Source organism: Choloepus didactylus, chromosome 9 (assembly GCF_015220235.1).
Source record: "Choloepus didactylus isolate mChoDid1 chromosome 9, mChoDid1.pri, whole genome shotgun sequence".
NCBI lineage: Eukaryota > Metazoa > Chordata > Mammalia > Pilosa > Megalonychidae > Choloepus > Choloepus didactylus.
In genome coordinates this window covers 93711244-93727498 of record NC_051315.1, presented here as the reverse complement: position 1 = coordinate 93727498, position 16255 = coordinate 93711244, and the positions used below count along the sequence as shown (strand labels likewise).

The window sequence follows — 16255 nt, the reverse complement described above, 5'->3', positions numbered from 1 at the left end:
AACCAGCACAGGGAGGTTGGTGGTAAAAATAGAAAAGATAAAGACTTGAGATGGAATCCCTGAATTCAAGAAAATAGAAGGTTTACAATAATGCATAGCTTCTAATATGAATAAAAGGGTGTGAAAATGTAAGTTTTGACTGAGGCACTAATATGTGACTCTTTAAATGAGGTATGTGAAAATCACATAAGCCCTTCATGTGCATCAAAAGTACAAAAAGGATGGGAAGGGAGATTAACGTGGGATTTTGAGGGGCGATTTTACTGGAGAGAGTTATGCTGAGTTTGACACACCACCCCTACCCCCCACCCCCACACAGTAGACATAGGAAGAGTGTGAGCTCATGGGCACTACCCCTTTCACCTCAGTGCAAAAGACAGGAAGTTAAGGAGTTCAATTTAGGGAACTTACTATGTATCCCCTACAGTTTAGGGCAACAGAAGACTGGCGTCTAAATTACACCTGGAAAATCTAAAGGATGACAGCTTAGAGGATGCAGCCAATGGCTGTAGTTTGGGAAGTAGCTGCCTTGTAGAGTCTGTTAGTACAAAAGATTTGGGATGTTTCCCAAGGACCTGATCTGGGCAGGTGATATGGGAGAGAGCTAACCTGGAGTTGTCTTAGTTCTTGCCCAAGAAGAAGCGTCAGTAGGAGGAGGCAGAAGGAGACCACCAGATACCACGGGCAGTGGAAGTAATCACAAGTGACTGGAATAAAGATGGATTTGAGATACCCAGCATTAGTGATGATAGTAGTGGAAGTCATAGGGTTTGCAAAATAAGACAATACCCCATCCAGGAGCGCAAGAACCAGATTTAAACATCTGCCAAGTCTAATGGGAGCCCGTCAATAACAGTATCAGTCAAATAGAAACTTTTCTGCCTTGCTTTCCTTTTCTTTCTCCCTACACTCCAGCCCTTGAAAGGTGTAAAACTGGGGAAGGAGCAGTAGAAATGCAGAGAAGGGAAAGAGAAGTGAATCATACTCTTTTTCTGACTTCTGGCTTTCCTGGGTGAGGCAGTTCTGAGTAGATGTGAAGAGGAGAGGCCTAAAATGTCAATGAAGCTCATAATTTTGATTATTACAGGGTAATGGAATTTTAACTGCTAAATTGAGACTGAGTTTTGTGGCATAAATGATGGTGGACTTTTTTTTTTTAATCTAAAATTGATCAGAAGAATCTTTGAAACTGCTAGATTTTCATCCAGGCGAGGAGAAGCTCTTGCCCCACAGAAGGGCAATGGGAGATTAAAAAGTTACTTTATGATTACATCCCATAGGTTGTGCTTTCTCAAATACTGTTTACACATGTAACAATGTGCATTAATCTCAAAAATGAAAACTATGAAAGAAACATTATTTTTCAATAATCTGGATAAAAATACAATGCCCACAGAACATAGAAGAATTTTAAGGTGTAAAGATAGCTATCAATCCAAGTGAGGAAATATTGCCCATATTTTGCTTTTTAAATCGAGTGAACAGTTTTAAACTTAAAATGGATACTTTGAGTTACATGATAATTCACAGACCTACCATCCAAAGGATCAGTCCAAAGGAGAAGGGATCGTTTTAGGCTTATATTAACATAATTCACTATCACATGGAAGCTGTAGGGTTTTGCTAGATTTTTTTTTTTTTTTTTTTTTGGTAGGAAGTTAAAGGAGAAGTGGCATAATTGTAGAACTCTGAGGATCTGAAGAGAGACTTAAAGAGAAAACAAAAATAACCCCAAGATGTCCTTTGCTTTTTGTGCCCCTTAAAGATCTGCTTAAGGTCTGTTTAAGATCTGTTTAAGATCTTTTATCATTTAGGTACTGGATCATTTCTATGTGTTGATATCATTGGGTGTTGATCTATTTCACCTTAAACTTTATCAAATCATATTTACATGTTCTTTATGAATAAGGGGAATTTGTTGAAATACAGATCAATGGACTAACTCTGCAGCTTATAGGACACAGAGTTGGAACTGTGTCTTCTTCATCTTTGTGTTCTAAGAATCTAACGTGATACCTGGAACTTTGTGGACACTGTACACATAAGATGGATAAATGGATGAACAAACCATAAATTACTTTTAACTATTTGATGAACTCCTACATTCTAGTTTAGGTTGAAGAGTCTATAATCAAAGTGGCCACATCAAAGAATCAGACTGAATCAGACTCTGCCAATCTTTCCCTCTGGAGATCCCTAGAACTAATCACCACTCTTCTTGGTTATTAACGTATCATAGAAAGACTTCAAAATGTTGTGGGCCTTCTCCATTTCAAATCTGAGACTATCTGGTGTAGTAGAAAAAACATTAGTCCAGGTAGGGGTCAGAGCACCTTAGTTCTAGTTTGGATTTATGACTGTGCACAAGGTAGTTACTCTCCAAAAGCTTCAGTTATTCATCAGTAAAATATGGATAATAACATTTCACCTAGCTAGGAGTGTGGGGAATGAAATGAATGGTGGGAAATGCACTATCCGAACATAAAATATTGCTGCTGTTGCTATCTAGGAGCTCTTAGGCTCCTGAGGGCTTCTTTATAATTCACTACTGCCTGTTTTGAAGTAATACCAGGTTATTAGAGTGTTCCCTTAGGAACACTGAATACCTAATGGATTGTTTACCACACTGTGAGCACTCAATAAATGTTTTTGAATTAGCTGATTTTGATATGAGAACTTTTACTTTCTTATCACCAATTTGGCTCCCTCTTTTTGTTTCTAGCATCTTATTTATGTATCCGTTTGTTTATTTTGATTGGCCATTTTATCCCAGTATATATTGACAATAAAAACATCTGAAGACTAAAAACTTTCATTCCTTTTTTTTTTTGATAGACACTTCTCGTTCCAAAAAGAGTTATGAAATGAACGGGCGTGAGTATCACTATGTGTCAAAGGAAACGTTTGAAAGCCTCATATATAACCATAGGTAAGTCAGAGGTTCAGAATCTAATTCTTGCTTCTAATTGCTTTGCATTCACAATAGATTCCTTATTATGATGCATGGTCTAAAGCTCCAGTTAATTCCTTTTGTTTCTGAAGCATTAAGTAAAGAAATGTACATTGATACACTAGTGCACCAATTCATCAGGTTTGGAGAAGGAGCAGTATTGAGCTGCAAACTTTAGAAAATTTGGGTAAGTAAAGTCCTGGCTCTTCTAATTTTTTTTTGATCCTGCTGAATATCCACTAATTCTTTTTGTACTAGCAAGGTCTTCATATTTATATTTGATTCTATTGGAGTTTACCTTCATGCTACTTACTAATAGCATTTTACTTGAGGAAAGAGATTTTACTTTCCTTGTCCTACCTTTGCAGAATGCTGGAGTATGGTGAATACAAAGGCCACCTGTATGGCACTAGTGTGGATGCTGTTCAAGCAGTCCTTGATGAAGGAAAGGTGTGTGTCATGGACCTAGAGCCTCAGGTGGGTCTAAAGTGGAATATTTCCCATCTCTCCAAAATAATGAACGTGTATCATCTATTTTGTGCACATGCTGTAGGTTATAGTTGAGACATTTTATTCTATTAATCTTTTAAGGATAAAAACCACTTCCCATACCTAGGGATTAAGATATTACCTGAAGGGTCAGTTGCCACCATGTTGCCCTCAGTTGGGGAAGAAGTCTTATTTCTCAGGCAAAAAAAGAGAACGGAGCAGTAGAGCATAAAGAAAAATTAGAATCTTTCTTGCCTTGACCTGGCTCTCAAAGGCATCAAGGTAACTTCTTGTATAGGGAATATGATATTGCTTTACACAAGGAAGCAAGGTTCCCATGTTGTCATATTTATAGCTAACTCCTGAGACCATATGTGGAATGGACAGGGGTGAGCAAGTTAAAGTAAGATAAAGAACATACAATGTGTAGGCCTAATTTTTATGGTCCTTGTGTTTTTTCTCAGTCATTTAAAAATAAAACTTATGAGCTAAAGAGAATCAAGGGAAGAGAGATTTGCTCTTACGTGGATCAAATCTGGTCATCAGTGCTTTGCAGCATGGCAGGAGTATCCAAAGAGAGGTAATAGTGAGAGGAAATGGAAGTGAGGGTGAAAAAGAGCTGATCCACCTCAAGAGTATGTCTTTGTCCCATGAGAACACATATAGAATCCTACTTTTAGATTTCAATAAGGGTCTCCTAGCTTGTAAGTGGAAAAGCCACTTACATATTTTATGAGCCTTGCATATTCTAGAGCCCCCTTCTTGATTATTAAAATGTTTGTCTTTTGGAGTTGAGGACTTGGAGATAGATGAAAATGTACTGTGGCTAAATATCATTGCTAATTTCTGGTCTTAGAAATTTTGAGATGTTGACTCTAGGAAATTAGGACCCCTGTTTTTAAATGTACATTTAATTTTTCTGTGTAGGGTATTCAAGTGGCTCGAACCCATGAATTGAAGCCTTATGTCATATATATAAAGCCATCTAACATAAGTTGTATGAAGCAATCTCGGAAAAATGCCAAGATCATTACAGACTACTTTGTGGACATGAAGTTCAAGGCAAGATACAGAGGAAGTGGATGAATATATTGTTTTTACTAATTAAAAAAAAAAAATCACTCCATGTTTTCACAGGATTCCTATGTTATGGAATGTAATTTTTGTATTTAATGTGTAATACTCTTATAACTTGTTTACTGGACATCAATTTCAGATATTTTAAGTTTAATCAATGTTATGGTGCTATTTTTTCCTTCCTTCCTTCCTTCCTTTCTTCCTTCCTCCCTCCCTCTCTCCCTTCCTTCCTAGCTTAAAAAGAAAAGGCCCCAAAGCCACAGTTTGTAAAGTCCTTTTTCTTTAACACAGAAATTGGGTGTGCATAAACCTATTTGTATTTAAAAAGGATTATTAATTTTATGAGAAAAGTTCACTTAAGAGTTTACTTTAAAATGCTGTAGTACGTCTGTAATATGCAGTATCTTTTTTTAAAATTAAATTCAGTTTTACTGAAATACATTCACATACCATACAGTCATCCATGGTGTACAATCAACTGTTCACAGTACCATCATACAGTTATACATTCATTACCCCAATCTATTTTTGAACATTTTCCTTACACCAGAAAGAATCAAAATAAGAATAAAAATTAAAGTAAAAAGAACACCCAAACTATCCCCCCATCCCACCTTATTTTTCATTTAGTTTTTGTCCCCATTTTTCTACTCATCCATCCATCCATACACTAAATAAAGGGAGTGTGATCCACAAGGTTTTCACAATCACATTGTCACCCCTTGTAATCTACACTGTTATACAATCGTCTTCAGGAGTCCAGACTACTGGGTTGGAGTTTGATAGTTTCGGGTATTTACTTTCAGCTATTCCAATACATTGAAATCTAAGAGGTGTTATCTATTATAGTGCATAGGAATGTCCACGAGTAACCTCTTGACTCCATTTGAAATCTCTCAGCCACTAAAACTTTATTTTGTTTCATTTAATATGCAGTATCTTTTTATTATCCTTTATCTTTTATTATTTTGTCTTCATATTTTTTCAATGACTACTCTATATGAAAGTCTGATTCTCTAGGTTGCATTTAGGAGTGTGGACTATGGATGTATTCTCTGGGTATTATGGGCATTTAAAGTTGTATTCTCATTTTGATGGTAGTCCAAGCAAATTCATACAATTGTTTCTGATCATGTGTATGGCCACTTTGTAAAGAAGCACTGCTACAAATTTCAGTGCTTGATTTGCATTCATTTTTATGACTGCATTGGCAATAAGCAATATTATTTTAGTTGTCATGGATATTTCAGAAAATAATAGCAATGAATTTTAATGCACTAGTGACAAGTGAAGACCAAATGACCTTCACTAATGAATGTTTCATAATAGTTGCAATGCAGAATGTTACAGATGAATGTCGTTGTGAAGCAAATACAGTTTAGATATGCCTAGTTCAACAGAACTGGGTCATAACTGAGTATCATCCCTCTGCTGGAAGTGGCCATTTTGTATCTGCAAAGTAATGTAATTCTTAACAGATTAATATTCATTTGAATTTTATTTTAAATTTTATTTAATTGGTAAATTTGCTTTGGTTTTATGTTGTATATGGTATGATAGCTTCAAGTGTTTAAATAAATAGAATAAAATAATTTAAATCTACATGGGAGATTGAGGGGAGTCATCTGTCCATGAATCAATTTTGTGAAACACTAACCAGGGAGACATTAAGTAAGACTAAACATAGAATCCTAAGTTTTGTGATTTAGAAGAGAGTACATTTATTTGACCTAATTTTTTTTTTTTAAATAGCTTCTCAACTGAATGCATAGCAAACTGTATTACTTCTATTTGTCCCATTAAATATGTGCTATCATATTTTTCTATTTCTGCTGAAGGATGAAGACTTGCAAGAGATGGAGGATGTAGCCCAAAAAATGGAAATTCAGTTTGGCCAGTTTTTTGATCATGTGATTGTGAATGACAACTTGCAAGATGCATGTGCCCAGTTGTTGTCTGCAGTAAGGAAGGCTCAGGAGGAGCCTCAGTGGGTTCCAGCAACATGGATTTCCTTTAACGCTGAGTGTTAGGGAGGCTGGAGTGAAATGCTGGAGTTTTAAGAACATATCTTTTTTACAGAGATCTGGAATAACAACTGTAATGTACAACATTGGGCCATTATATTGCATGCAACTTTAAAAGTACTGCTGTTTATTTATTTAATCTTATTTGAAAAAAAAAATTTGTATTGTGTATGTGGATCGCCTACTTGGCTTTTGAAAAAAAGCTTTTCCTTTATCTCACTTGCAACAATGGTGAGAGCATGAACAATGTCAAATCACTGGAAGATGAGAACTTTTCATTGATTTCATATGGTCTTTGCAAGATTCAGATAAAAAGAGCTTCCTTAAATAAAATAATCTAATTTCAGAAACTGTACATTATGAAATTTCTGTTTAATGAAAATATGTCTGTCAAATGATGTCTATCCAAAAAGTGTTTGACTAACTCAGCAAGAAAGAAGAATATACATGTTTAACATTAAAACAAACAGAAACTGCACTGCCCTCAACATTTACAAACCAGCCTACAAGGAAAAGTTATTCTTCTGATTAGGGTTGTCCAATCATTAATCTTCCTAAAAGCCAACATTTCACATTTATGCTTAAATTAGGAAAAGGTAATCGACTTCAGTCCTAGAGAACAATATATGAGAAATCTACTAGATGAGGATGTTAGTCCATGAAAAGTCTTGTTCTTCTTTCTTTCTCTGCGTCTGGGACTTCCACTCACACTCCTCGTTTCTGTATCTGTTTATCTTCTGCATCGTTCTGTTTTACTCCATAGTCACACCATCCTCCCACCCTTCTTAACTATAAGACAAACCTGAGTGCATGTTTCAAAATATTTGTAGTTCTTAAAGGTGAATAAATATATTAACTTTCTTAAAAAAAAAAAAAACTTGAAAATTAAGTAGTTTTTAATGATACTTACGTGAGCCCAGATTTGATTTTATGTTGTGACTCCTTGAGAGAGAAAAAGGTTTCCCGAACTCGATATACACAATTTTGAAATGGAAGGTAAACTGGAGGAAAAAATGTGAAAACAGCCTGTATCACCACAAAGACGCACATCCGCCCTGCAATTTTGGGCTTGGAGTGGGATGGGGGTGGGGATGGGGGATGGCGGGGGAACGAAAGGGGAGTGTCGGGCCCTAATCCCGCCGCCTCAGAACGCGGAGCCAGGCCCCGTAGAGGCGGGCGGAGATCTGCTTCCCGGGCGGCGGCCTAATCCAACGGCCCCGAAGCTCCCGCCTCCCGCAGGTCCCGGGGAACCGGGCTCCCGCCCGCGGGGTTTTTGCCACGGGAGCCCCTTAGGAAGGGCACCATGAGGCCCGACTCGGAGCCTCGGCTGGAAGAGAACCTCCCGGTGAGCGGTGAGGGCGCGCCAGCCACGCGAAGCGGCAGGGTGGGGGGCGCCTTAACACAGCAGCCGCCCCTGGCTCAGGGCCGACGCCAGCGGACTGGGGACCAGAAATGAGGGCCCGGCCAGTGAGGAGCGCGCATTTGCCCCTCCCGGGCTGAAAGATTTGGCAGGGGGCTGGCAGTGCGTCGGCGGAGGCCGGGGCCATAGCCCCAGGAGCCACAAGAGAGGCTTCCAGGGGCCGAAGTGCCCGTGTTGCCATGACGACGCCGTACGTATTCACGGCCCCGGCCAGGGTGGGTTTCGGTGCTGCAGCCGAGGCTATTTTACAGCTCCTTCGGGAAGGCTGTCAGCTGCCCAGGAAAGAGAGCACTGCTTGAGAGCAGAGGCTTAATCATGATCGTCCCTCACGTACCCCAAAGAAATGACCGCAGCCACTCGGGAAACCACGGGAAAAACCGTGATTGTTGTGTCGTGCCCGCCGCAGTCCCCTGCTGGGCACGGTGAGGCTCGCCGCGAGGCCCTTTTTCCACCAGGGTGGACTTGAGGGGTCAGACAAGGCCCAAGCTCCCTACCTCGCCCCCACCCTCTCCCGGAGGAGGCCGCGGGGGCGGGGGTTGCTGCGCGATGCTGCGACCGGACGGCGCCTGCGCGCGTGGCCCCCGGGCGCGGCTTTAGACAGGATGGGAAAGAAGCCGGTGGTAAGCGAGTTGCTTTTATTTATTTGAGTCGTGAAGATTTTGTGTTCAGTTGAGCCGATCTACCTTTTAGAGGCTTGTAAGTTTGATTTCGAGGTGGGTGAAAGGAATTTTTGCGGGAGTTTTGAAATGTGGAGTTGTTTGAACTGGGTCCTTGGATAGAACGCGATCCACAGCATCTTTAGAACAAAAGCGCATTCATGTGATTGTCCTTTTTTAAGTTGTGGTTCTGACTACTAGATAGTATTGAGACAGTCTGCCCAATGTTACAGCATTTGTGTTAATACACTGTTGGAACGACTGCTAAATGGGATAATTGTTGAACAAACTGCAAGTGTCTACTTTATTTTAACCCTTTTCATTTCTTTTTTTTTGTAAACATTTTGATCACTTTCTGTGTACAATTCAGTGATTTTAATTTTTAAATTACATTCGCAATATTGTGCCACCATCACCACAATCCAGTACTAAAGCTTTTTCATCACCTCAAACAAACTCTGTACCCATTAACCCATTAAGCAGTAACTTTTCACCTCCCCCACCTCCTTCCACCTCACCTGGTAACCTGTAATCTACTTTCTGTCTCTATGTAACATTTAATCCTTTTGAATCAGTGTCTTCTGCAAGCTTATGGGATATTTGGAACATTAAATTGATTTCTAGGCCTATCTGTTAGTATTTTATTTTGAAAGATTTCAGAATATTTCTCAACTGTAATGCTCTCTGAATTGCAAACACAACTTTTCTTATTCATGTAAAGGAGCGTTTATGTTTTTATCTTTTTTCATTCTTGCTGCCCTAAAATCCACACTTCTTGTTAAATTCAAAGTGATCTTTTAAAAATTACTTTACCATGTGATTTAAAATCTCCATTGCTTCCCACTGAATTAAAACAAGACCCAGAGGACTCCTCTTGTTCTGCAAGGCCCTGATGAACCTGGCTCTTGCCTGCCTTTCCTTGTTGCCCTTTTTTTTTTCTTTACTTTTCTTTTTTTAAACCTGGTAACCCTCCAAGCCTAGTCTGCCCGAAGGCCTTTGCATTTGCTCCTCTCTGTTGGTTCCTTTCTCACTCAGTTCTCAGCTCAAATACCTTATAGAGATTTTCCCTTCCTCATTCACTAACTCATTGCTCTTTATTTTAATTTTATTTTTGTCTTCAGAATACTTAAAATCATTAGAATGTAAGTCCATGAAAGCAGGGTTCTTTGTTTTGTTCATTAGTTCTAAATTAGTTCTAAATGCTTCTCCAATGCATTTAGAAATGGTAAAACAAATTTAAAATAGTCCATTAATTTTCATTAGTACCTTTCAGGTTTTACTGATGAACATAAAAGAAAGATTGGAGGATACTAGTCTGATCCATTGCATTTTTCCTGTCATGTTTGAACAATGGGCTTTGTAAAGAATGGCTTTTATGGTGTTTGAGGTACATGAAGTAAAGATGATGTAGGCTTTTATTATAAGTAGTTTTCTCCTTTTTGTTCCCCAGCTTCCTCCGCGAGCCCTTCCACCTGTGCCGAGGTAAAAACTAATTTACAGTACTTTCATTATTGGGCTTTAAAAGTGCAAAAATGAATGAAGTGAAAAAAAAAAAATTGACTGTTGCCTAGCACCATTGCAAAAGTATAATGATTCAAAAAAAAAGACTTCCTAAAAAGTTTTGGAAGAGACTTTCTGAAATTTTAAAGGTAGATAATCTCTGAATCATTAGGCTAACAGTTATAATTCAGTGTTCTGTTTAAAAGCCTGAATGTTAACATGGTAGGATAATGGATTCACTCTGAATATTTTAGTGTTTTGTTTATCAGAATTCTGATCCTCTTTTGTTCTCTAGAATAGTTTCCTCAGAGTTTAAGCTGATTTTAATCAGTGACAAAATAAGAGTTCTTAATCTGCTTACTCTACTTTACTGGTAGAGAGTAGGGAATATATATGTGGGTTCATAAATATTGTGGTTATTTTATTAGCAGTTTTGTTAAACAACTCATTATTTATAAAGAGGCTAGTTTGAAACTAGCTGACATTGTGGGAAAGCTAAATTTATTTTAAATGTGTAATGATTTATGTCGGTTTTCAATCTGACAGCATAATAGATTTGTAATTGATAAGAGTTTTTTCTTTTCTTTTCTTTTTTCTTTTTTTTTTTTTTGTCTTTGTCCTGCTGATTAAATTTGATTGGTGTCAAGTAAAAGGGCTGTTCAAGGTGAGTTAGTTCACTGTTTATGTAGAACTTTCTTAGTATCTGATGTTCAGTAGTTAGTTGGATTCCTTAATGTTTCTATAAAAATTTTATCTGAATGGTATAAGTTATAATATTAAAAAGTACCTTTTGTCCAAAACAATATGTTTTTGACATAATAATCTTTCATGACTGCCATTTTTTTTAACGATGGTTGATACCACCAGATGACCTTACAGATATAAAAGCATTTTATCCCTGAATAGAGTCACTTAGAGGTTAACTTTTGGCTAGTTTTATAACTCTTTATGGAGACTGCTCCTTTCTTTGTCTCATTTAGTCAGGACAGGCTAGATTATGCTGTGGTAACAACCCCCAAATCTCAGTGACTTAATAGCAAACAGGTTTCTTTCTGATACGTGTAAAATCCACAGTGGGTTGTGGCAACTCTCCAGGGCAATTATCCTTAACTATTTCTTTACTGGTGACATAGTATTACAGGCTACTTCATCGTGTGGCTCTGGCGTCTTAATACAAGGCCTCCTCAGGTGCCATAGTAGGAGGAGAAAGCTGGAAGTTTACATACTGGCTCCTTCAGTGATTTGGCCCCCAAATGAAACAGATCACTTTTGTTCATAGCCTATTGGCCAGACCCAGTCAGATGCCACACCTATGTGTAATGGGGCTGGGAAATGTAGGGGGAACAGTGGAATATTTGGTGAACCCACTTTCTCGGTCACAGTTTTTAACATTGCTGACCACACTGTGCTACTGGTACCACATCATGGGCTCCATTTGACCTTATGAATTTCTTACCTTCTTCCCCTAATGTGAAGAAGTTGGCTTGACCTAGGAAAGAGCCAAAAAAGCCTTCCTGACCAAAAGTTCCCTTCTCATTGTTCTCTGTGTTGATTTTTAGGCAGGCTTTTCTGTTTTTTTTTTTCCTGTTTTATAGATGATATTCTACTTAATCGTCCTAAGAAAAAGAAGCCCAGGGCAAAAAGCATGCCAGGTGAGAAGTTGTTCTTTGTTGTGTGAGACCCAGGACCTCAGGTGTGATAAACATCACAGATCAGGTAGAGGGAAGGCCCCAGGAGCCTCCTGTCATTGTTGTGTTGATGATAGTATTAATGCCATGAGGTAGTTGAAGCAGTGGGATTCCTGGTGGTAGTGAGGGACAACGAATTGGGCAGCCTGATGAGTGTCTAGAAGTATTTATAAAATAAAGGGTTGTGCCAACTAAGCTCTTGCTTCCACAGTGTTCTCAGTCTCTTTGAGGTCTTTTATCTCTAGATAACACAGGAGTTATATTAAGACAAACATAAGTTATCTTAAGATATGATTGGTTCCAGACCCTAGAACAGGATACTGGATTTAAAGAGACATTTATTTCAATCAGAGAACTTCTACATTAAAGCATGAGTTTGAAGGCGGGGTTACATCATCCAATAATGAGCAGGTTCTGTGAACTTCTTTTTGTTCTAGTTATCTAGTAATAATTCTGATGTCCCAGCAGTAGCTCAAACTCAACAAGTCCAAAATTCATCATCTACAGTAAAATAAACCACTTTTTACTTCTTACTGATTTCTGTTAATGGAACTCTCATTCTCCCAGTCCCTTTACTTCACCCTTTACTTGACGCCTCTCATAAGTTTGCTTCTTCTATAGTATCTCATTTATGTCTCGTTTTCCTTTTCATTTCCACCATCACAACTGTAGTTAGTTTAGCTCCTTTCCTCCTCTCACTGGAGCAGTTGGGGTAGCTTCCAGCTGGGCTCTGTCATGCCCATCACTACTGAATAGTGTTTCTTAAAGCTCGTAGCTGAGCATACCTTTTACCTGGTTAAAACTTATATGGGCTTATCATGGCCTAACAAATGGAGGAATAGATGGTGGGTGGAGAAAAAGAAAGAAATGGAGATGGATGGATGCATAGAGAGAGAGACATATAGATACAGACAGAACCAGGAAAAAAAAAAAAGAGAGAGAGGTGCAAAGAGATTTATATTTATGAACTCACCGAAATGCCAGACTCTAAAAATATATTCAGACAGACACATGTACTTATGGATTTAAAAAGGTCACAGGTAGTGGATGCAATAGAGATGGAGTGGGGTGAGCAGAGGCTTAAGTCTAACCTTCTGCCAGTGCTTCCTTTTTGTAAAAAGGAGGAAAAAAAAATTCAGTACTCTAGACAGAAAAGGGGATAAATATTGCCACACTTTTATAAAATTGTTTTAATTTACCCTTAAAGTTTTAAAGTCCAGGCATTTGAAATTTTTCTTCACCTCATTTTAATGCTATTTTGTAAAGGAAAAAGTCTTTTTATGATATAATATGTTCTTTCTGCAAGCTGGCACTCTGATGAAGGTCTTTGATGAATTCCTCAGGAGAGGCTGGCTGGTGGAAGTCCAGATAAAAGTTCCCACTACTGACTGCTGAGGCTATCACCTCCCCTTTAAAAGCCTTCAACTGATTAGAGTAAATGTCTCTGACTGTGGAAGACATTCCCTTAGCCTACTGCTGATGTGATCAGCCATAGATGTAATCAACATACTTAAGATTTAAGTCCACAAAATATCCTTGCAGCAACAGATAGGCCACTCCTTGCTTGACCAGACAACCGGCACCATCACCTGTCCAAGGTGACACATGAACCTAACCATCACATGTTGATGTACCAATATTATTATATTACTGACTATAAAAGTCCGTAGTTTTCATTAGGGTTCACTCTGTGTTGTACAGATCTATGGTTTTTTAAAAAAATTTATTCTGGTAACATATATACAACATAAAGTTTCCCAGTTTAACCACTTTAAAGTATACAAATCAATGGTGTTAGATCTATTCGTGATGTGTGCTACCTTCACCACCATCTACTACCAAAACTCTTCCTTCACCCCAAATAGAAACTCTGTACCAATTAAGCTTTAACTCCCCATTCCCTAAATGTACTTTCATTTGGTAACCTGTATTCGAACTTCTGGTTCAAGAATTTACATTGAATATTTGTTTTTAAGCTGAAAAAATGTTGGGGTAGCATTTCTGACTAAGGTATGATTTTTAAATTTGACAATAAATACCACATTTAGTCATATTCTTAAATGACACCATTATGTAATATTATGTTTTCTAAGTGCATATAAATCAGTTAAACATTTATCATATAAAATTGAAATTGATACAGGATGCATTTAGAGTTACTATTATTGTATCATAGTTTTTGCCAGTAGATAATGTACAAAAGAAAGGTATTTGAACACAACTTTGGTTTGTAGCTAACTTTTATATTTCAGTCATCAAAACTATTTAATTTGAAGCCTAAGATTTGATAATATCTGAATCTTTATGTAGAGATGCAGTAAAAAAAATTTTGAATTTGGTGTAGAACTTATTTGCTACACCAAATACTAAATTTATTACGATTCATAATGTGATAAAAAGTGTATTGTGGATACAATTCTTATTGTTATAGCTATGGGCAAAGATACAATAAAGAACAGTTAATTATTTAGAAGGTGATTATCCTGTTGCTTGCCTTTTGGTTATTTATATGCTACTCTGTATCTTTTTTTGGTAAGTAACTTTATTATACAACATAAATATGCACATGTATTTTTTGTGAAAGATCCAAATAATTCAGAAATATCTGGAGCAAATGCTAGAGTCCTCCTTTCTCCTTTCTCTCTATAGTCACTCTTTCTGCACTTATTCCTAGAGATTACCACTCTTTTCTTGGCACTTTTTGTTCATGTCCCTCTTCCATTCATTTATACATAAATACCCAAAAGATTTCTGTAATTGATACTGTTATTTTTTCTTACATAAAAGGAATCATTTATATACCATTTTTGCTTATCAGTTCTATATCATCTTAAAACAGTATTTTCATAATGTTACGTTATAAGAATGTACTATAATCACTGATCTGTTTGTCATTTAGGTTATTTCTAATTTTTCACTTCCATACACACTGTTGTAGTTCTTCTACATAAAATAGTGTGTGGTGGGTAAGAAGAATTATTTCTGTAGGTTGCATTGCTAGCTATGGAATTGTTAGGTAAAGGACATGTGCATTATTAATATGTTAGATTCTGCTTAAATTGCCTTCAAGGTAGCTTTACTTATTTCCTTGCCACCAACAGAATTTGAGAGTGCCACATTTTCTAAATCCTTTACAACATTAGACAGTATCAATCTATAGATTTATTTTGTCACTTTAGTAGGTGAGAAGTTGTTTATTTTAATTTGCATTTCTCTTGAAACTAGTGAGGCTAAACATCTATTTCTATTCATATGTTTATTAATAATACATCTAAATTTCTTCTTTTGGAAAAAAGATAGGCAAGAGTATATTGTCAAGTAAAATTCATATCTGCCAAAATGTGTTAAAATTCTGTTGAAAGACTTGATGAGGGGAGATGATGAAATGAATGACCAAATGAAGGGCTTTATAAATTATCTGATAACTCCAGTTATCCATGATGCCTTTATCATTTATTGTTAATTGAGGACTAAACTTTATAGAGGCCAGTGAAAAATTAAGGCATAAGAGTTCTCTATAGCAGCAGTTTCTATGATGTTTTCACCTGTTCGAATGTTCTGATGCAGTTTTCTGCTGCTTTCTGTCATCTTTTGCAGTTCTTTCTAGGCCTGTTTTCAGATTCCCTTGTTTTCTCACTTACTTCTTTTATCAACTTAAAGCTCAGCGTTACAGGTGAGGAGGAAGGAAGTAAGATTTTGGGCACAATCAGTTCTGTAAAAGAAGGTTATTGTGTAGGAAACATTTTAGTTCTCTGTTTTCCCATTTTTAAAAGACTCAGTGTTCTCTTCTTAGTTTATCCTATTTTTTTCCACTTTGTTTTTCTGTAGCTAGTGCCTCTTTGGAAGGCCTTGATCAGGGTGCTGTCTGTAGGCCATCTGAAGACAGTGAGCCCCCAACTAAAGAACCCATAGAACATGCAGAAGCTCCAGTCCAAAGAAGACAAAAGAAGAAGAGACCACCTCTTGGTACGTGAAGAAACCAGGTTAGGTTGTGATAGAAGTTGTGAGTTTGGGGGTATGAAAAAAACCTGTCTGCTCCCATTTTTTTTTTTTTTCCCTAACCATATCCCATAAGTGTGTGTTTTGTTTTGTTTTCCTTTCTTGCTTAAATTTTTTTACCACTGGAGTAATTCTAATGGGTCAAGCCAAGAACATTTTAAAGAGGTTCCTTTAATCATATGTGTATAGATTATGGGAGAGGGGTCTGAATTCGGGACTAAAACAGAAAGTTCAGAGACAGATCTCAGTGCATATTACAACTTAGTATATGATGAATAACAGTGGTGACAGCGGGCATCCTTGTCTTGTTCCTGATGTTAGAGGGAAGGCTTTCAGTCTCTCACCATTGAGTACTATGCTGGCTGTGGGTTTTTCATATATGCTCTTTATCATATTGAGGAAGTTTCCTTCAATTCCTACCTTTTGTAGTGTTTTTATCACAAATGGATGTT

At 37.4% G+C, this 16255-nt stretch overlaps 2 protein-coding genes and 1 long non-coding RNA gene across 9 annotated transcripts in view; 2 read left to right on the top strand and 1 right to left on the bottom strand.

Annotated features, from left to right (window-relative positions):
* Nucleotides 1-6574, top strand: part of MPP4 (membrane palmitoylated protein 4) — a 38942-nt gene extending 32368 nt beyond the window's left edge. The window contains exons 19-22 of the mRNA XM_037849639.1: nucleotides 2836-2929; nucleotides 3319-3427; nucleotides 4367-4501; nucleotides 6355-6574. Of these exons, the coding sequence (XP_037705567.1) occupies nucleotides 2836-2929; nucleotides 3319-3427; nucleotides 4367-4501; nucleotides 6355-6546 (530 nt within the window). The 3' untranslated portion in view covers nucleotides 6547-6574. The remainder of the gene's footprint in view (nucleotides 1-2835; nucleotides 2930-3318; nucleotides 3428-4366; nucleotides 4502-6354) is intronic.
* LOC119544289 overlaps nucleotides 1-8488 on the bottom strand; it is a 43480-nt gene extending 34992 nt beyond the window's left edge. For both annotated transcript variants that reach the window (XR_005218812.1, XR_005218811.1), the window contains exons 1-3: nucleotides 8295-8488; nucleotides 7451-7541; nucleotides 610-707 (exon numbers count right to left, since the gene is read on the bottom strand). This is a non-coding gene — a long non-coding RNA (uncharacterized LOC119544289). The remainder of the gene's footprint in view (nucleotides 1-609; nucleotides 708-7450; nucleotides 7542-8294) is intronic.
* The window catches only part of TMEM237 (transmembrane protein 237), a 49533-nt gene continuing 40967 nt past the window's right edge, over nucleotides 7690-16255 (top strand). For 2 of the 6 annotated variants that reach the window (XM_037849646.1, XM_037849640.1), the window contains exons 1-5: nucleotides 7690-7885; nucleotides 10067-10098; nucleotides 10764-10780; nucleotides 11712-11768; nucleotides 15633-15770. In XM_037849646.1, the coding sequence (XP_037705574.1) occupies nucleotides 7844-7885; nucleotides 10067-10098; nucleotides 10764-10780; nucleotides 11712-11768; nucleotides 15633-15770 (286 nt within the window). In that variant the 5' untranslated portion in view covers nucleotides 7690-7843. Of the gene's footprint in view, nucleotides 7886-8184; nucleotides 8581-8602; nucleotides 8657-10066; nucleotides 10099-10763; nucleotides 10781-11711; nucleotides 11769-15632; nucleotides 15771-16255 lie in introns of those variants that run through there. The other 4 variants (XM_037849642.1, XM_037849645.1, XM_037849643.1 and 1 more) reach the window with 4 other exon arrangements.